Here is a 20,966-nt window from a genome sequence, read left to right on the forward strand (position 1 = left end):
ACCAGTTGTATTGGCTCTTGCCTTTCCACTGGACTATTTCAGCGATGTGGAGAGGGGGGATCTGCTGCTTGGGTAACAGCCTAGCCACCATATTACTTTACCCAGGCTTCATGCTCTGGAGGAGACAATCCTCAATTCAGAGCATGTTACTATAGTCTTTCAAGACTGGATGCCAATGATGATGATCTCCAGAATTAGGGGCAGAAATGCCAAAGCAAAAAAGCAAAGTGTGCTGCTTATAGACCACGCCATAGCCCTTCAAGCACTCTTTGGGCGGTTTACGAGTTAATTATGCAGGCTATGCATTGCCCTCGACCAGCAAGCTGGGTCCTCATTTTACCGACCTCAGAAGGATGGAAGGATGAGTGAACCTTGAGCCGGTGACCTGGGATTGAACCCCCGGTCGTGGGCACAGTTTTGGCTGCAGGACAACAGCTTTAACGACTGGGCCATGAGGCTCTTCCACCTTTCCCACCCTATCACTAAATGACTAAACAACAACAACAATGGGTTTCATCATTTTTTCTCACTGGATGGATTCATTGCTTAAATCCTGATAAATCTGTATGGAGGTTGACCTGTAAATGAGTAGTTCCGGTTTTGTCTGGGTGACCTTCAGGAAATGTTCTTTTTAAAACATAATTGAATATTTTCAATATTATGGGTCTCTTATTTCTGGGGCTTCTAACGAAATGAACTCTATATTGACTTCAGCCGCATGCTGAGAGTTCCTTATAGAATTTATCCAGCTCGCCACTTCCTGTTTAAGGTCAGCTCCCTTTTGTAGCTCAAAGTTCATTATTTCGATGCTGTGACGTCTTGAGCGGTCTTCCAAACAAATCATTTCCTTGGGCAAATCATCCACCTTCTCTTGTTGTATCTTTAACTTCCCTGCAGTCTGTTTTGATAATCTTCCACTTGTCTTACTCTCCCTTGCATGCTTGCATTCAGCGCTTGCATCTCCCTCCGGATTGCTTTCAGGTCGTTCCTCATCTGTCCCATTATGTACTCCAGTTTAGAAAGCGCTTGGTCCAGTTTTTTAGGTATATTCTCTTTCATATGAGCTATTATTTCATCCATCTGTTTTTCCACGTTTGCTTCCATAGAACTGCACAGAGAGGTAATTCCTCCTTCCTCCTTTCCAGCAACTTCTTGAGCCTCTTTAGAAGCGGAGGATTTGGTCTTTAGTCCTAGATGTTCAAGACTACAGTCTGATGGTTTAGTCTCCGACGGTTCCTGTGTCCAGCGAGGAGTTTTCAAACTCTTCAAACTCTTATCTTTTCCCCTTCTCATAAGCAGAAGGAAATATTCCTAAGATAGAGAAGCAAAATAGCTTTTTATTTTACAGTCTATTAACTATTCAGCAACTTTTCCTACCCTTCTTCTGAGTGAAAACGAAAGTACCTTCCACATAAGCAGCCAAACTTTTACAGTTTAAAAAGCACTTTTATCTCTGCTTTGAACTTTTCTCAAAGGATTTCAAGCAGATTTACTCACATTTCAAGAAGGGAGAAAGGCACTGAGCGACTTAAATGACATTCAGCAGGGCGAAGAGACACTCAGCTGTGCATCCCTTCTGGAGGAGGAAGTGACGCCTGGCGTGTCTGTCTTTGCAAGATTGACAATAATTTGTGTTTGTTGACGTTCTGCAGGTGCTGCATTGGAACCCCATGAACTCTGACCGTTGGGTTCAGAAGCCATATTAAGTGTAAATGAAGATTAAACATGATTAACTCTCCCAGGTGAATAAACCTCTCAGGATGTAGACCGCTGGTGTCTTGGCAACAGGACGATGTGTAACAGCTGGAGTGGAAAACATTGGGTGGAATTTTTCCATTAGCATTTCTGGGAAATGCAACTTTACCGTTGTGTAACGAAGGGTGTGCATCGTAATCAGCAAAGGAATTTGCACTTACAGGCTGCAGTGGGCAGCTCTCAATTTGACACAGCAGGAAGGAAAGCGGTTCATTTCCAAAGCCCTGGCACTCCACTAAGGGTCTTGAATCTCTGATCACCATGTATGGGGGTGAAAGCTGGACCGTTAAGAGAGCTGGCAGGGGGAAAAAACTGATTTGTTTGCGACCTGGTGCTGGAGCAGAGTTTTGCAGATACCCTGGACATCCAGAAAGATAAACAAGTGGGCCCTAGAGCAAATCAAACCTGAGCTATTTCTGGAGGCAAAAACATATATATTATTTGAAACTGAGGCTATCCTACTTTGGGCATATCCTGAGAAGGCAGGATTCTCTGGAAAAGACCATCATGCTGGGGAAAGTGGATGGCAGCAGGAGAAGAGGAAGGCCAAGTAAGCGATGGACAGACTCCCTTAAAGAACCCACAGGCATGAGGAGTCTGTCCATCAGCTGGCTGTGGAAGACTGGACATTTTGGAGAAAGCTCATTCATGGGAGTCACCCTAAGTCAAAGGTGACTGGACAGGGCACAGCCACAGAACGTTTCAACCTAATAAGAAAGAAGTCCGGGGGGCCATGACTCAACTTCCAGATAACCGAACTTGGAGGACTGAGAATCTTCACAGATATTTATTGAACAAACTTTGCATTCCCACCTAAATTATCACCTACTGTATTATCTGCATATCAGATGTCCTTAATAACCTTTCCATTGAGAATAATACCATTACAGTATTTGAGTCACAAGGGCTTTTCTAAGGATGCTCCCAAAGCAGAATTTGGAAAGCAATGTTGACAGTACACATCCTGGTTATACCTCTTCGTATTTCTACATTCTCTGTCATTTGATCTCCAGCTTTCACTGCAGCTTCTTGTTGCTTGGACAGGATATCATTCCATTATATGAACATCTCTTAATCAAGTTTTTTAAAAAAAACTAACCAATGCATTGGCTTGCTGTGCTAGACTTTGCCCAAGGCTGTCCTAAAGCTACCCATGTTTATGTCAAGAGCATTTATTTCCCAAGTACACACTGGCTGAATACGGCTTCCCAAACTTTCTCTCTATCCAAATTTTTTTGTCTTTTGACTCTTCGTCACGTTAATTGGAAACCCTACCAGGTATTATCATTAAGAGTAACTTAAGCAAATGGCTTATTGAATTTAGCATTCCGGAATCACTAAAAGCATAGGCACCTGGGGGCGGTTATGTCATAAACATTGCTCTCTGCCAAATTTCTGAAACGATTCCTCTTCTATACGAACGCACGCGTCCGGTTTCTCTTTGGAACGACGGTGGCTGCAGGCAACTGTACGCAGACGGGGAACAACAGGTGAACGGCTTTCATTGCCTAAAGCCCATACCTGCCAGGAACAGAAGTTTCGTTTTGGTCAGGTTAACAGCTCAGCCGTTCCACTTTGCCAGCTCTGTGGGTGGTGCAGGCGGTGTAGGAAGGCCTTCTTTGAAGCCACAGAGGGAGGATTTCATAATCCAGGCTGGGCGTTGGGTCAGCCGATCCTCAGCAAGAAACCTGCAACCTTGTGAAGTCATTATGCAAGTCGGCGCAAGAGCCCAGGTCTCTGACCTGTCAGCAGTAAGTAGAGAGTTCAGGTGAAATCCCTCACAGGGACTTCGCCTCCCAATGCCGGCTGGGCTTGCCAGGGGCAGCACCGAGAAAGTAACTTTCCAAACTCCGATTCCAGTCTACACATCGCAGACTCGGTTGGGGTCGCTCTAGGCTCCAGTGGTTTCCAACTGGGGTCCCCCCCTCCGATGTTCTTGGACTGCCATTCCCAGAATCCTTCACCCCTGGCTGCGCTGGCCAGGATTTCTGGGAAATGCAGTCCAAGAACATCTGGAGGGGGCAGTTTGAAAACTACTGTGAGTGTAGGTCAGTGGTTCCCAACCTTAGGTCCCCAGATGTTCTTGGATGCCCAGACCTTGTGGTCAGCAAAGCTAACCGTGAAGGCTTCTGTGAGTTTTTCCTGATACAGTATATTCAGCCTAAATCCGGCTTCCTTTAATGTAAGCCCATTGTTACGTGTCCTGCATTTTGGGATGATCGAGAACAGACCTTGCCACTCTGTAGGACAGCCTTTCAAATATTTGAAATGTTCTATCATATCACCCCTCCACCTTCTTTTCTCAAGGCTAAACAGGCCCAACTCTTTCTCCCTTTCCTCCTAAGGCTTGGTTTCCAGTCCCCTGATCATCCTTCCTGCCCTCCTCTGAACTTGTTCCAATTTGGCAGCATCCTTCCTGAAGTATGGTGTCCAGAACTGGACGCAAGACTCAAGGTGAAGCCTAATCAGTGCTGAATAGAGGGGGGACTAACACCATGCCGGATTTGGAAACTCCACTTTTATTAATGCAGCCTAAAATAGCATTTGCCTTTTTTGCAGCCACATTACACGGTTGGCTCATATTCAGCTTGCGATCTATGACAATTCTAAGATCCTTCTCCTTCCTAGTCTCTAGAGTAACTCAGGAGACATGGGTTCAAATCCTTGTTTGGCCACAAAAACTCCCCACGGGGGTGGTGACGGCAACCCAAACCTTCAACATCCCTGTCTCCAAAACTCTTGTTCGGTTTGACTCTGTGGACGGCACATGACAGAAGAGCAAAACCAACACTTCTGTAAATCCAGGTCAGTCAGTGGGTCTCCTTGAGTTGATCCAAGCAGTAGGATACTGACTGCCCCATCCCCCAGCATGGAGGGCCTTATCCAGCAGAGATTTGAGGGCCGAAGGGGGGGGGCTTGGATGGGGGCAGTGGGGCGCCTGCCGTCGCTGGACGGCGCTCCGGCCCCTCTCTTCCAAAGGGCAGCAACAAAGCCCTCGGCCGCCCGTGTGCGCGTCTGAGCGCCGGGCTGGGGACTCGATCTGGCGCAACCGGGCTGCAATCCTTCCCTCCCTCCTTCCTTCCTTCTTTGCGGGCGGGGCCCGATCCACCCGGGAAGGTGCGCGAAGCTGCCGGCGATTGCAAGGCGGCAGGGCTCATGGCATCATCATCGACATCATCATTATCATCATCGGCGGCGGGCGGAGCCCCCGCCTGGTGCAATCCGCTCGGGCTGCCGCATCAGCCGTCCGAAGGCGGCGAGGCGGCGCCGAGGGCGGAGAGAGGGAGGGAAGGAGGGGCGCCAGCCCGGGCGGGAGGCGCACTCGGCGGCTGGAGGCTCCCACCGGCGGCGGCCCACCGGGTTACATCATCCGCCGGCGGGGCTCAGACAAAGGCGCTCCGCGGCGCCGCCAACCGGAGGCTGCGCCGATCCCGAGCCGGGGATGATGGAGCCTCGGTGCGCCTGAAAACCCCCGGGGGCGCGCGCAGCATTCGGCAGCCCCTCTCGCTCCCTCCCTCTCTCCCGGCTGGGATCCAGGCTCCGAAGTCGGATCGCCCTCCTTGGGCGCCGGGGGTTCAGGATCCCGCGCAGGAGCATCTCCGGACGAGAAGACCTCTACAGGATCTGGCCGGCTCGGCTCGTTTGGGCCAAAGGTAACTGGGGGGGGGGCGAGGGAGTGGCATTGGGTTGGAGGGGGGGCTTAAGAGCTGCCCCCCCCATCTCCCTTTGGGGGGCGCGTCTGGCTGCGCTCGAGGGGGTGGCGGGGCAACGGGCTCCGGACCCCCCCCCAAAGCCGAAAGGAAGGAGAATGGGAGCCGCTGAGGATGCGGGGGACCCCTTTCGTGCCTCCTTTCCAAAACGCAGGGGCGGCAAAAAAAAAAAATTGAGGAGCAGGTCTTTTGTGCCACGAACGGCTCTTGATGGCCCGCGGAGATCCTTTGCGCGGCCGCGGGGACGGCTCGGGAGAACCGCCGCAGCTCCTGGAAGGGCGCCTTTCCTTTTGCAGCGCCTGGGAGGGGGGCTGTTGGGAGGGCAAGAGGGTCTCATGGCCCCTCCGACTCCGAAACTCAAAGGCCCTCCCTTCAACCCTGCCCAGCCGGGTTGCCCTCGACGATTGGTTTTGACTCCAGGACACTGGGAGCAGACCCCGCAAGACTCTCTCCCTTTCCTCTCAGCTGGCTTGAGCCTAAAGCAATTTCCCTTCTGTGCGTGCTCAGAGGCACCCTTGTCATCCGGAATTTGCAACAAGAGTTGGCAGCCTATCTGGGCACACATGCACACGCACACACAGAGGGGCCTGGACTTTCAAGCGGGCAAAGGCCGGTGGGCAGAAGGCACCCATTCTGGGCACGTTGGCATTCCCCCTGCCCGGTTGAAACCTGTCGCTGCTGATGCCCTTGGAGTTGGCTGGGGGGTGGGGTTGGAAGGATGATGATCCTCCCTCTCTCTGGCCCTTGGGGGGGGGAGGAGAGGGCGCCCAGTCTCTTCAAGGCCAGGTGGAGAGGCTGGCATTTCCTGCCTGAGAGCCAGGGCGCAGGGTCTCTTACCCAGAGGGCAGCTGTTGCCCGTGGGTGGCACTCCGTGGGTGACACTGGTCCGCCGAGGGTCTCCCCCACAGAGCGTTTACACTGCCCTGCCCGCCTCGCCGGAGGAAGCGGCCGTGGGCAGGGAATCCGGCAAGGTGGGCATGTGTGACTTCTCTCGTGCTGTGGTGCAGGACTACATCCCCCATCATCCGTCAACCAGGGGCTGTCGTCCCAAGTGTGGTTGGCTGAACCGTTGACTGGAGGTGTTCCTCTCGCTGCCTGGAATACTACCCACAGAGGAGAGCAGCAGCTGTCCGGTCCTGCCCCTAGAGTCGAGCAACTGGGTGTGTGCGTGTGTGTGCATGCGTGCATGCCCTGGGCACCGAAATATAAGGGTCCCTGAAATCTAGAGCTGAGGATAATGATAAATGTTAGGAAAAGAAATAGCAACACCCCCCCCCCAGCACTGTCTCTTTTCCTTTCCTTGGGAAGCAGAAGCTTTATTTTGGGTGGGTGGGACCTTCTCTTCCCCCTTTCTCATGGGGGGGGGTTTCCTGCCTGTGCCTCCCCGTGGGGTGGGTGGGAAAGAAATGGTGCCCCTCGGGGCCTCCCCCTCCAGGGTGCCCAGCTGGTCGGTGACCGCTCTGCCACTGTCAAAGGGCTGATAAAATCCCGGGCAGATCCGTCACTCAGCTTCCCGTCCTCAACCCAGCGACTGGCGGATGAACGTGCCAACTTCCTTGGCTGGGAGCCTTTGCGGTCGGAGGTGAGGCGAGGCGAGGAGATCCGGATGCCCTGCCTGCCCACGGGTAGCTGGCCCTCACGGCAGTTGCATCATCGGCTTTGCTCGTGGTCCCTCCGTGGTCGAGTTGGGGGCTGCAGGACAGAGAAAGGGGGGGACCTGGGTGAAACGAGAGGTGTCCCATTTTGCATGCCTAATAGAACGGAAGAGCGAGGGAGAAGTATTTCAGTTGGAGTCATCGGGCCGTAGCATCGTGTGCCTGACATCTCTGCTGGATAACTCAATCGTTGAGGTCTCTGAGCCAGAGGTTGGGGAGTTCGATTCCCCCCACTGGGCCCTCCTTGACAAGGGCTGGGCTTGATGATCCCCCGGGGTCCCTTCCAGCCTCTGCACTTCTAAGGCGATGATGGTCTGCATTATTTATTACTAGATGCCTCATGATCAAGGGGAAGGGGGCGCTCCCCTCCAAAATTTTGGTGTGAGAGGCCCCCCCCCCATGTTGCAATCCACGAGCTGTCCCTGTCGTTGCCGGGTTCTCTCTGGTCACCTGTGGGTGATTCTGAACTCACCACAGGCGACCGGAGGAGCAGATGTTTTATTAAACTTTTGTTCAGCACCCTGTCCTTGCGTGGAGCGCTGTGGCAGATTAATTTTTGAGGTCTTCCTAGGGAGGTGGGTAATGTCTAAACTGGCCTTGAGGGACGACCGCTCAGACAGATCCTGGACAGAGACCTCGGGCTTTAGTAAAGAGCAAGGAGAGGAAAAGAGGGCATCCACACAGGCTTCGTGGTGGATGCAGAGAGGGGAGTACGTGAAGAAGAGGCGTGCACCCCCCGTGGTCCAGAAGGCCACGGGAGCTGCGCCCCTGGCACTTGCCGTGGGTTGCATCAGGCCATGGAGTGGCCCAAAGGGGGAGGAGAAAAAAAGCAAAGCAAAAAAAGACTTTCAGTTTTGATTGGGTTTTCTCCAGCACAGGATTGAACTTCCTGACCTATTTAAAGTAGTAAACAAGGAAGTGAATTCTGCTGGTGGTGAATTCCAGGAGTAGAAAACCATTTTCCTTGTAGACAGACAGACAGACAGACAGACAGACAGACAGACAGACAGACAGACAGACAGACAGATAGATAGATAGATAGATAGATAGATAGATAGATAGATAGATAGATAGATAGATAGATAGATAGATAGATAGATAGATAGATACAGTGGGGTCTTGACTTGAGAACTTAATCCGTATTGGAAGGTGGTTCTCAAGTCAAAAGTCTGTAAGTCAAGTCTCCATTGACCTACAGTGCATTGAAAACCGATTAATCCCGTAACAGGCCGTTTTTGTTCCATTTTGGTTTTTTTCTGGTCTGTAAGTCAAATCTCAGTCTGCAAGTCAAACCTAAATTTTGCGGCCAGAGAAGTCTGTAACTCAAAAATTCTGTAAGTCAAGGGTCCACTGTAGATAGATAGATAGATAGATAGATAGATAGATAGATAGATAGATAGATAGATAGATAGATAGATAGATGATAGATAGATAGATAGATAGATAGATAGATAGATAGATAGATAGATAGATAGATAGATAGATAGATAGATAGATAGATAGATAGATAGATAGATAGATAGATAGATAGATAGAGGGATCAGTTGATAGACAGACTGACTGACTGACTGACTGAAGGACTGACTGATGGACTGATTGATTGATGGATTGATGGATTGATTGATTGATTTGTGAGTCGGGGGGGAGCCACCCTGTGCTTGACTCTGATTTAAACAGCGACTCGAAGGATGCCCTGGTAGTCTACGTGTGTTTGCGGCTGGAAACTGGGAGTGTGGAGCTGAAGAAGTGGAAAGGGAGGGGGGGGTCACAGTAGAAAATCCTGTTGGCAGTTCAGGAAGCCCACCCTAGTATTTCTCCACTGAAACTCGCTTTTTGCTGAATCCGCTTCCTGTCTGAAAATAGCCAGGATGGAAAAGAGGAAGAGGGGTCAGAGAGAGAGAGAGCGAAGCCTTCCTTTCTTTGTGATGGGTTCTCCGAGGATAGCAGGGCCCGCCCGACCTTACAGGTCTGTTGTAAAGATGTAAGGAGATGAATGGATTGCAGAACACGGCAGGCCGGCCGTTAAGAAGGCCCGTGCGGTCTCACTGCTGAGCGGCTGCTCATGTTCGTGGATGATTAGGAAGAGAAAAGAGAGAGCCTACAAGCAGGGATCAAAACCATGGGGGGGGGGAGAACCCTCCCATTTTCCACTTTTGCAACCAGGGCTTATGTGGGCTTTGGGTCATCGCTGCTGAGCCCCAGAACTCAGAACTATTATTTCTTTCTCTCTGTGTGTGTGTGTTAAAGCACAACTCATAAACCAGTAATATGTATGAGACAGGAAGCAAGAAGGTTGCCAGAAAGGTTCTCCCGTCGTCCTCAAGCACCGGACAGGTTCCCGGGTCAGCCAGCACAGGGAGAACCAGGCCACCGGGCTTGCTGTGTGTTTGCATCATCCCAGCTCTGTTTGCTGGTGGCCCTTTGATCACGGGAGGAGACACACCTCCCTTGGATTCTGGCCATCGCCAGGAGCTCTTTGGCATCGCTCAGATCCTGGAGGCTGACCCCCCCCTCCCGACACCGGCAGGCGAAAGGGAGGGCTTGCTGCACCCTCTCCCGAGGAAGCTGTTTGTTGCCCGCTGTTCACAGCATAAACGTGCTTGCTTTTTCATGGCAGTGCCCTCTGGGCACCATGCATGTGCTTTGGGAAACGGCCACCTCGGACGGGTCATTGTCTGCTGCATTGATATGGGATTTGGAGAGGATTTGGCCTGCTTTACTGACCGACAGATACACTAGGTGACGTTTGAGCTTTTGCAAACCCCGGTACAGATTTCCTACCGTGCCATGGCGCACAGGGAACACAGAGAGTAGATGAGCTCCTTGCACATGGATCCTTTCAGAACGGGCTCTGTTTCCTGCCTGTCGCACATTCTTCCTTTGGCCAGAGGGATCCGGGACCGCAAGGGTCAGCGTCAAAGGGCAGAGCAAGATTCGGGGAAGTTTCTCTTTGGGACCACCCCTCCCACAATCCCCAGCTAGTGGGGGCAAGGTAGGTAATGGAGTCCAGAAACATAACGTTTCCAGTTTCTGAAACCAGTGCTTTCTATAGCATGTAAATTCTGAATTATGTCAGTACTTAAGATGCAGGAAGCTGGCAGTGTTGGTAGGTCTCCATCTCAGCCCTTAAAGTACCCAATGGAGGGACGGGTGACAAACCTTTTCTCTTTTCCCAGTATTCCCCAGTCCTCCCCACCCCATCATTGCTTTACCATCGGTTTGGCAGTGGGACTTACCCTGCAGGAGTTTAAACCACTGGGGACTGCGCACCATGTTGCAAAATAGATAAAATAGTGGTCTACACACTGACTTTCTTCACCTGTTCCATCACTAAAAACTAATTTCACCACGGGCTGAGAATAAAAACTGCCTGGTGGGTCTCTGTTTTTTTCCACCGAGCTGGGAGCTCCTGCACCCGGACAAGATGGATGCAGCTTGGAATTCACTGCTGGGGGTGCAGCGGGGCGGGGGCTTATCTTACATCCGAGGTGGTGGATCAGAAGTTTCCCGGTTCTCAGTGAGTTGCTCTCGGGTAAAACCTAACACCAATGATGAGACCCACTTCTTGATCTAGAGCAGCCTGCCCGCCCTATTATATCATGAAACAACAAGAAGACAACAGGGACTTAAGATCAGCTTTTTCCTACAACCCCCCACCCCATTTCTGACACCTGACTTGGTGAAGACAGCATCTACTTGGAAGCTTGACCCATTTTGGGGGGGGGCTTTTTGGTGGGTGGATGTACCTCCTGGGAGAAAAGCCAGCCTGGGTGGCTTTGGGCCGGCTGCACAGTCTCAGGGTGACCCCAGAAAAAGGGAAGGGAAAAAAAGCACTTCTGAGGACTCTCTATCTAGAAAACTTCGCAAAGGGTCACCCTGAGTCAGAATGGACGAGATGGCGCATGATTATTATTTATTGCAAAGGCATCGCCTTGGTATGCAATTCAGAGTTTATTTTGGACCCCGTGGGCTATCTTTGCTTTTTTGGAGTTCCCCTGAAGCGATTGCGAAGTGGCGGGGGGGGGCGACAGCTTCTTTGGAGACGAACTCCGATGGTTCCCTTGAGGGAGGCCGGATTCAGTGATCTTGGGAAGACCCACGGGAGTCTCCAGACACCCACACAATCCTCTCTCCGACACTTGCCGTGCAGCTGCTGTGGCTCAGCCCTCTGACACACACATCTCCTGAGCGAGGGACACACACCCTCTGCGGGGGTCATGCTTGACTGTACATGCAGAGGAGAGACGCCGTGGTCCTCCCATGCCATGGGCATCATCCGCGAGAGGAGGAAAAGGCGGCATGAGCACAAAGCACTGCCAATCATTTCCTCTTGTATTTTGGAAGGCCACCGCTTGTGAGGCCCAGCGTGGCATCGGTTTTTCCACATAAGCCGCGACGGGCTGGTGGAACTCATTGCCTCAGGACGCAGGGGTGACTCAGTAAAGGAGTTGCAGAAATGTCTTGGTTCTGAAGACTGGCAGAAGAGCATCTTGACAGACTTCCCTTCCAGTAAAATGTGTGTGTGTGTGTGTGATAAAAGTTTCTACCTTTTCGTATGTTCCCACTCATTGCAGTGCACATATAGACGAGAAACGTTGGTATTGGACTTACGTGTGGGTGGAAATGAATGCGTGTTGCGTTCTCTCATGCTTCACAGAAGCCAATTGCTGCATGTCTTTGGCTAGCCATGTTTGCGGGGAGAGTTTTCAGGCCGGGAGTCCCTCGAACAAGACAGTTGCTTTGAATGGGTAGCATCCTGAACCTTCCTGGTCATTCTTGCCCTTGAATTGCTGCTCTAATTTTGGAAGGCTACGGCACTTAAAACTGATATACAGTACTGTATTTTTTTAATGGCACAGAAGATCGGTGTGAGCTACTTGGATAACGTGTCTTCTTCTCTTTGGTTAGCTTGCAAAAATTAAAATTAGCTGGTAAAATAAGGGAAGGGCCCCACCCGAGTGGGCTGTTTGGATCTTCTTGGACTATAGCTCCCATCAACCCTGAGTGCTGGGTGTGAGGGCAGTGGCTGATGGGAACTGTAGTTGGACCCCATCTGGAAGGGCCACACCTTCCGAGCACAGTCCTGGAGCTCTTAAAGCAGGGGCTAAACAGGAAGGGTGGGACTGGGAAGGAGGCTCGGCTAGATGATCTTCAGAGTCCCCGCACAGGGTTCTGCACACGGATCCTTGAGACTCCTGGAATGACAGAGGCAAGAGAAGAGCCTCCGGTTTCTGTGTCCCCATTCTCAATTTCCCCAATATGCTATATAGCCACTTGCTGTACGTAACCTTGAGGAATTGCAAAATGGCTAAAGGGATTGGATCGGGACCGGGCGTCCTTGGTCCTCCCTGTGTCTCAGGCTGGGCCCCTTCACTGTTCAGCCTGAGACTCCATGTTTACGCCACCCTTTCCTCTCCCCTCTTTTTCTAGATGAGCCTCCTGGTCCAGAAGCTCCCAGCGGGAGCCACTCCGGGGAAAAAACGGCTGGACTTGGACGACGAGGCCACTGGGACCGACGCTCCAGTGCACAAGCGCCCTCGCCTGGAGCCGCCGGCGGGACTGACGCCTTGCCTTCAGCCCCTGCCTGACTCTCCGACCCCCTCGAACCAGGACCCGCAGATCTCCCAGATTGGCCCCTACATCCTTTTGGAAACCCCGGCAGCCGGCAGATGCTCTCGGGCCATAAACAGGCACACCGGGAGGGAATACACCTGCAAGGTAGGCCGGCTCAGGTCCACCAAGCCGCTTTCTTGACCTGTTCGCCGCTCACTTCGGCTATAATGTTTAACAGGACTTTTCAATAATAATAATAACAACAGTTGTCTCTGAAGCAAAGCCGGTGGCTGTAGAATTGGAAAAGTCTTGCAGTTTGCACAGCGAGTCTAGATTTGCCACTTAAATCCAGAGTTGCAGAACAGGCCAGATGCCCAATGTTGCAAAACTGCTTCTTTGAACTTGCTTTCCTTTATAGTTTCCAAAGGGATATAGCTCTCTTTCTTTGATTTTCTTGCAATAGACTAGGAGTCCTATTTATTAGGAAGAGGACGAGAAAAAGAAAAGGGAAGGGGAAGAATAGCAAAAATATCACAATAAAGCCAACAGATTTTGGTGTGTACCGTTACGAGTTGAAATCCGCTTCTTTAGACACACTAAAACAAAAACACGTTTTCTCTGATCATGCAAACCTCCACGACCAAGTGAGGTGAATTTGGCTTTCAGAATGGCAGGAGTGGTTAGATGGAGGTCAGTGTCCCTCTGTTGTCCCACTTGATTCGGGGGATAGACAGGTAGAGAGCCCTCCCTTGTCTGAAAAAGTGGACTTTGATCTAAAAAAGCTCACATGGTAATGAATCTGCCAGTCTTTAAAGTTCTACAATATTTTGCTTTTCTCTTTCTTCCTTCCTATAATTTTGCCAGCCGATGAGCTCTCTGTGGCAAACAAAGAGTCTTGTGTTACCCTAAGGCCTAGCAGGTTTCACTGGGCATTTTGAGAGCATCCTTTTGTCTTTCCCTATGCTTGTATAAATCTGTCTCCTGAATCTTTAATAGTTACATTGGAAGGAGTGTGTTTTAGTCTGTGGAAGCAGACACTGAATAGAAGTTGTTAGTCTTTAAGGTAACACAGCATTCTTTGTCATTCTCTGATGAAGTCATCCTTAACATTGCTTCCAAATGTGACATTGTGCTGACACCTGCTGGCTGAACATGAAATTTCATGTGCCCTTTAAGGAAACAAAGCTTAAAATTGCTAACTCAGCCTCTTAAACAATTGGAGATATGTCACAATCTCTGTGGGTTTAACAGAAATTTGGCGTGAACTTTTGTGGGTCAGAAGTTAATTAGTTAATTACTATTGATCCTTAGAAATCCATTTGTTGATGCTGGGGGATGGATTTTAATTATTTGGCCCAAACCCTGTTGTGCAGCTGTGTGCGCTGGCGCATTTCAAAATTGGTTGTGCCAGGGAGGCGCAATTGACTCCTCAACTGAAGGGCAGAATTTCTTCTTGCCAGGTGTAGCGCCTGGCACATTTGTGCTGGCGTGACTTTGCCTGCTGTGTTGTTGTTAATTAACTAGTCACCATTTTAAAAAGAAAATACGTAATCCATCCCCGAAACTACAAACCCCATGATTCTCTAGTATGAAACTATTTAAAGTGGCCTCAAAGTGACACAATTGTGTAGTGTGGACACTTGCACAGTATTGGGACTGGCAGCCGTTTTGTGAATAGACAAGACATCGCTTGGGGAAGAATTAGCTACCCCTTGATTCCTTAATATTCTCAACAGTGAATTTATAAATCTGTTGTGTCCCTCATTTCAGTGGCAACAGCAATTTCCTTTTTTCTAGCCAAAAATAGTCCACATGGATCTAATTCATTATTTGGGGGTTGGTGGTTGAAGAGCTTTAAAGCCATTTAATATTTGTTGTTGTTTAGTCATTAAGTCATGTCCAACTCTTTGTGATCCCATGGACCAGAGCACGCCAGGCCCTCCTGTCTTCCACTGCCTCTCCTGGAGTTGGGTCAAATTCATGTTGGTCGCTTCGATGACCCTGTCCAGCCATCTCGTCCTCTGTTGTCCCCTTCTCCTGCCTTCACACTTTCCCAACATCAGGGTCTTTTCCAGGGAGTCTGTATTAAAATATATATTTTAATATATTTCTTTTTAAATGAAACAATCTAAGGATGCAATGGATTTAGTGAATGACAAATGTAGTGAATCATATTTATAATTTCCCTGCAACATTTTAAGTCTAATGCATTAAGTTTCTTAAACAATCTGGCCTCAAACCTTTCGTGTGCCAAGTTCCCCAATTTTCGGACTACCACGCCCATGTGGCAGCCGTTCTGTGGTGGCCACCCTGCTGCCTTCTCCCAGCTGGTCCAAACGGGTCAATGGCACTTGGAGTAATCTTTCTCTCTCCTTCGGCTCACGCTTCCCTTCTTCATCGGCTCCATTTCCAGGTCTACGCAGCCAAGAGCTACGCCGAGATGATGGCTCCTTACGGGGTCGTCCCAGCGCATCCCAACATTGCCCGTCCGGCTGAGGTCATCGTCGGGGACCAGAACGTTTACATCTTCTTCCAGCCCGCCAAAGATGACATGCACAACTATGTGCGCCGGCGCAGGCGCCTGCCAGAGCCGGAGGCCGCCGCTCTTTTCCGACAGATGGCGGGCGCTGTCGCCCACTGTCACCAGCACGGGGTCGTCCTCCGAGACCTCAAGCTGAGGAAGTTTATCTTCACAGATGGAGAACGGTGAGAGGCTGAGAAGGCACCTTAAACACACACACCCCCTTCCGTAGGGTGGAAACCTTGTGCTACCCATTTGGCTCTCCCTGGCTTGGTTCTTTTGCTTAGTTGCACAGTCTGTTATCCTCATCGGTCTACATCGCGGCATGACTTACGAGCCATGCTTTTCCCAGCAGAACCAGGAAGGTCCTTGGCCCCTGAGGAGCGTGCAGTCACAATATCATCGCTGGGAGAGGCACCGGTCAGAGAGAAGGAAGGGGTCCGTGGGGACCAGGGGAGGAGGAGAAGGTGTGTTGTGCAGGAGTGAGCAAGCCACCTTGCGCCAGCCTTTGGCTCTTTTTGTGCCTTTGACAGAGGGAGAAAATCAGGGAGGGAATCTATGGGTAACGTTGAAGGCAAGGCTCAGCAGACTGGGTCAGGATCTGGCCCTCTAGCACACCAGTAACGCTTGGGATCCCAAGTAAATTCCATGTTTAGAGGCTCCCCACTCCCTATTTAAACAAACAGATCACATTGGGAGAAAGGCAACCCATTCATAAAACAGATGAATGAATGAATGAATGAATGAATGAATGAATGAATGAATGAATGAATGAATGAATGAATGAATGAATGAATGAATGAATGAATGAATGAATGAATGAATGAGTAACAGCAGGCATGAGACACCTTCTCAAGGGGATCAGTCTCGTCCTGACCATTTGCCTGTCTGCAGGATTCTTTTTTAAGCACCACGTTCTAGTTTATTGTTTTCTTCTGTTCAGAGGCGGGAAGGTGTACAACTCTGGTGTACAATTTCTGGACTACCCTACGGATATGCAGGCTGAGGAATTCTGGAAATTATATTCCGGATAAGTGGTATTTGGGTGTCTCTAGAGTTGCTCGTTTCTATTCCCCCATTTCACTTTTTAAAATAATTCTTCATTGTGTCAATGAATACATCCCTGGAGCAGGAATCGACAGCCTTCTTAACACAAAACTTCACTTCATCTCTGTAGACAGTCTCTTTAATCTAAAGTGAATAATGGTTTGATTTAGTAAACTGGTACTTTCTAGACCATAGTTTAGAATTTGAACTGAATACTCCCAAAAGACACAATGCTGGGAATATATTCTTAAAGTTAAAAAAATGCATACATTCTCATACGAGCCACTTTTAAAAATTATTTAAAATTTATGTGGATTGTATTGTTTTCATCCACTGTATTTTTTAAAAAAATTAAAACTAAGAATTAACACAGGGAATGGTTCAGGATGGTGCCGGTGACTAAGAATATAGTGCTGTTAGGCTGTGAGTTATTGCAGGTTGAATAATGAAGAGCAAATAACCGGTGTTTCTTTTTTGTTAAAAAAATTGTGGCAGAATTAATGGGCCATAGGTTTCAGAGCTAGGAAAAAAATACCTGTTTGGACTGAACTTCCTGGAATCCCTTGGGCATGCTGGCGATGTATTCTGGTATTCTGTGTGCTAAAAGATAATTTTTCAGTCATTGATTTCTCTTAAAATGTTTTCTGGAGTCTTACATGTCGTAAACCACTGGTTCTTAACCTTGGGTTACTCGGGAGTTTTGGACTGCAACTCCCAGAAGCCTTCACCACCAACTGTGCTGGCTGGGGTTTCTGGGAGTTGCAGTTCAAAAACATCTGAGTAACAAAGGTTAAGAACCACTGTCTGAAACCAAGCAGATCTGTTCAGAAATCGGCTTTGCATGCCTTGTGGTTGCAGAATTTGAGGCTTCTGGTTGCGGAATTAGAAAGATTTCTGCCCCAGACTGCTGCTGCTACCAGGACAACTTGGCAGTCCGCACCCCGCTAACCTTCGGCTCTTGTCTTCTGTCCTGTTTTGCGCAGGTCCAAGCTGCTGTTGGAGAACCTGGAGGACTCGTGTGTGCTGAGCGGTCCCGATGATTCCTTGCAGGACAAGCACGGCTGCCCGGCTTATGTGGGGCCAGAAATCCTCAGCTCCAAACCCTCCTATTCAGGGAAGGCCGCCGACATCTGGAGCTTGGGGGTGACGCTCTACACCATGCTGGTGGGGTGCTACCCTTTCCAAGACACCAAGCCGGTCTCGCTGTTTGGCAAGATCCGCCGAGCGCGCTTTGCCGTTCCCGAGGCCCTCTCCCCGAAGGCGCGCTGCCTCATCCGTTGCCTCCTCAGGAGAGACCCCGCCGAGAGGCTGACGGCTGGCGAAATCCTGTTGCATCCGTGGCTGGCCGCCGGGGGCTCCCCGGAGGGCTTGTGGGGCGTCCCTTCGGGAGACCAGGGGCCGGTCCAGGTGGTACCAGAAGCCGAGGACTGGAGGGCCGTGGAAGACGAGGAGGAGGAAGCGGAGGAAGCGGAGGGTCTCTACGGATGACAAAGGCGGCCAAGCAAGCGGAGCGGGGATTCGGTCTTGACCTGACCTGCCTTGTCCAGCTGAGCAAGGGGTGGTGGGGGTCCTCTCCTGCCTTTGACCTTCCAGCTAGGACTGGTCTCTTGAGTGCCTTTGACCCGGACAAGAGTCCTCTTCACCAGCAACTGGCAGAGAAGGTGCTTTTCCATTGGAATCAGGGAAGGAGGAGAGTCAGCCTCTCCCTCTCAGGGAAGCCTGTTCACATGTGCCAAAGATCCGTTTCCGAACCCGCCAGCAAATTCAGGAAGCAGAGGGCTTCCACCCACCGTCGCTTCTTCATTGAACACCAGGAAGGACCTCCTACCATTAAGAGCTGTTTTGACGGTGGCAGGCACTACCTCAGAAGCTGCTGTCCCCCTCTTTTCCTGGAGGCTTTTAAAAGCTTTCCGGCATCAGCAGACGGCCGGATTAGAGGGTCCTCGGGCATCCCTCCGGACACGATGGTTTTGGGAGCCTTTGGTTTCAGGGCAAAGGAGCTGACCCACCTGAAATGTACAGAACAGGAACAGGGATCCACTGGAGATCCCCAGAAGGAGGGGGTGCAGGTGGCGAAAGCCGGAATGCGAATCCTCCTCCTTTGAAGGACTGTGTCGTGTGGGATCTGCCGTCTGTCTCAAGGCGGTGGACTCTGGATCAGGGGTTTGGACCAAACGTTTGCAAAGAGGAACTCCTGTCGCACCCCAACATCCGTGGGTCATGGTTCACCAGAGAACGGGGTTTCCTTGTGCTGACGCCCAGCCGAAACCCAGGCGGCGTGCTCGGGTGGGAGTCTTGCTGTGAAAGGGAAATGGGGAGTGTAGCTGGCCTTTTGGGGTCTTCCCCTCTTTTTTTCATGATATCAACAAAATGTGTGGCCTTAAAACTTTTCCTCGTAGCTTTGGGGGCATTTCAGAACTTATGAACGTTTTCCCCCACAACTACAACACCCAGAATCCCTCAGCCAACATAAATGCCTCGTTTTATTTTTTTTTTTTAATGATAGAACCTCTGATTCCTGCCCTATCCAAAACGGAGGCTCGTGTGAATTGAGGTTCTTTGTTTTTCTGCTCGCATGGATCTTCTAGCTTGACGTGGTTTGGGCTTGGGGTGGGGTGGGATGTTTGTGCCAATGGCCCCCCTGTTGGGTGGTGCCCCCCCATGCCTTGTGCCTTCCTCCCTTTTCCGCGGCTAGTGGAAAGGGGGTCCCAAGAAGCCTCCTCCGCTGGGAGGATCTGTCCCTTTTCCCGTCTCTTTCAGGAACTCCTGAAACATGTTCTGTAGCATCGCTCAGCCTTGTCAATTTAAATCCCTCTCCCGCGACTGCATGACCTGGTGTTTTGACCGGGGTGGGGTGGGGCTGGTTTTAACAACAGAGGATGTGAAGCCGTGACGGGATGGAAGAGAGGAGGTGGCTGTCTCAGAGTAAGGCGGCGTTGCTCCCGTCACACCCGAGAAACGCCATCTCCAGACGTGCCCAATTGGCCACTGCCTTCCTTGTGGGCTGTTCCCCTTTGAGCTGTGACCCCCATGGGTGGCGGGTAGGAGACCACCCCTGATTCCCTCCTCCATGGGTGGGAGACCACCCCCCCCGGTTCCACCCTCCAGCTCCAAATTTGGTGCTAAAAAGACGGAGGAGCGTTGCTGCTGATTTGGCTGTGGCAGGGGAATCCACCTATTGGTTGTGCGGGGGGGATTCTGGGATGTTGCCCCTTGCTGGGCTGGTGGGGAGGGGTCCAGATTCTGCCACTGGCCATGTTTACAGAAGGTTTTAGGAGCTGATGATGGATTCTCCCACCGCCCAGGGGGAGACCCTAAGGGCTATCTGGAGGGTTCTGGTAGTATCATGTGGGAGGATACTGGGAGTTATAGCAGGAAATGTAACTTTTCCCAGCTGAGTTATAGAGAGACACTATAGTCATACTTTCCCCCTTGAGAATTGCAGCTCTGGCACCAGTATCAGAGCTCTTTGACAACCTGGCCGAACTACATCTCCCAGGATTCTTTTGGAGAGAGCTGGAGAGGCAAACCCTAAGAAACCCTTCAGGCTGCACTTGGTTTGCACCTTGGGGGAGACGCTGTGGGAGGTGAACGTCGACCACAGCGGGCCGGCCCGTGTGGCAAAAAGTCCCGCTTCGGAGTCGGCTCTCCCGCTGGGGTGAGCGTTCAAGAATGTGGATGGAACATGGGACGCGGAACTTTGTAGGAAATCTTATGTGCCTTTTCAGACTCAACCAAAAAGTGAAGTAACATATGGGGCCATGGCTCTCCCACCCCCTTAAAAAAAAAGTGGTTTTGTTTATCATTGTCATAATTATATTCTCTCTTGGAAAATAAAAATATACTGATTTGCTGTCAGAGCATCATGGCTGCTAAGTGTGTTCTTGGGATTTGAACCATAACAATGGTTTGGGCAGCTAACTTTCCGGGAAGGCTGTGGTGTGGCTGTTTTTTACAACCACCAGGAGGGTGAAATAAAGACCGGTGTGATCTCTGTCTCTCCTTATGGACAGCAGGTCTCCAGGGCCTCAGGAAGAGAAAAAGTTTTATTCTCTCTGTTATGGTGGTGGTGGGTACCGATTTTGGGCCTCGGGGCCAGCTGCCTTTCTAGAACGGGATAGAGACTCAGCCCCCAAACCTTCCCCTGGTGTCATCTGGCCTCATCCGGAACTTGGAAGCCAATGGCTTTCTGGAGAAAAGGAAAAAAATTTGAAGCTCTGCTCCCGTCCATGCATTTTCTCCATGTGGAAAGAATCACTAGAGTTCTAGACCATTGCACAGGATCAGTCACGGTTCTTGTGTCATTCACCATCTGTGTCTCTAATCACACTGGTGAACATGAACGGGGTTTGGGAGGTTCCAGCTGGGAAAGCATTCCGCAGTCATCTCTGATCATTGATCGGCGATAAAAAGGCAACCTGCTTGCAACAGCGGTGCAGTTTTTTAAATTCATCTAACTGGAGATGTCACAGATTGCATTTCAGGGCTTACAGGTTGCAAAAAAAAACCATGTGTTCCTATTTAGAGGCTTTCCTCTTCTGGCACCCATTTTTAAAAGTACCACCCCTTGCTTTACTCAAACCTATCAGTAAGGTTTAGGAATGGGGTTTTCAGAATGTTTTTTGTTTGTGTGCTGTAAATCTCATACCATAATTCTCCATTTTGGAAGTTCTACCTGACAAATGGAGACCTACAGACACTTGAATTTGGCTCGCCTGGAGACAA

The 20,966-nt window shown here is 50.4% G+C and overlaps 1 protein-coding gene and 1 long non-coding RNA gene across 3 annotated transcripts; one reads left to right on the forward strand and one right to left on the reverse strand.

Annotated features, from left to right (window-relative positions):
* Positions 1-901: 901 nt before the first annotated feature.
* On the reverse strand, positions 902-5,013 carry LOC144588815 (uncharacterized). Its single transcript, XR_013544526.1, has 2 exons — positions 1,498-5,013; positions 902-1,311 (listed from the first exon to the last, which is right to left on the reverse strand). It is a non-coding gene; the product is annotated as an uncharacterized LOC144588815 (long non-coding RNA).
* A 65-nt stretch (positions 5,014-5,078) lies between these two features.
* TRIB3 (tribbles pseudokinase 3) lies at positions 5,079-20,099 on the forward strand. 2 transcript variants are annotated; one of them, XM_072996634.2, is made up of 4 exons: positions 5,079-5,408; positions 12,551-12,838; positions 15,087-15,379; positions 17,225-20,099. In XM_072996634.2, exons 2-4 carry the CDS (start codon positions 12,551-12,553, stop codon positions 17,727-17,729), a joined length of 1,086 nt encoding a protein of 361 aa, XP_072852735.2. In that variant the 5' UTR covers positions 5,079-5,408; the 3' UTR covers positions 17,730-20,099. The 2 variants fall into 2 exon arrangements, with proteins under 2 accessions (XP_072852735.2, XP_078248398.1); XM_078392272.1 differs by lacking the exon at positions 5,079-5,408 and adding an exon at positions 6,947-7,047.
* Positions 20,100-20,966: the final 867 nt, after the last annotated feature.

This window comes from Pogona vitticeps, chromosome 4, assembly GCF_051106095.1.
Source record: "Pogona vitticeps strain Pit_001003342236 chromosome 4, PviZW2.1, whole genome shotgun sequence".
Lineage (NCBI taxonomy): Eukaryota > Metazoa > Chordata > Lepidosauria > Squamata > Agamidae > Pogona > Pogona vitticeps.

What these genes read in the sequence shown, in the direction of transcription:
- TRIB3 (XM_072996634.2), top strand. Translation starts at nt 12,551, where the DNA reads ATGAGCCTCCTGGTCCAGAAGCTCCCAGCGGGAGCCACTCCGGGGAAA. An exon ending in GGAGGGAATACACCTGCAAG is followed by an intron (nt 12,839 to 15,086) that starts GTAGGCCGGCTC and finishes CTCCATTTCCAG; the next exon opens with GTCTACGCAGCCAAGAGCTA. An exon ending in ATCTTCACAGATGGAGAACG is followed by an intron (nt 15,380 to 17,224) that starts GTGAGAGGCTGA and finishes TGTTTTGCGCAG; the next exon opens with GTCCAAGCTGCTGTTGGAGA.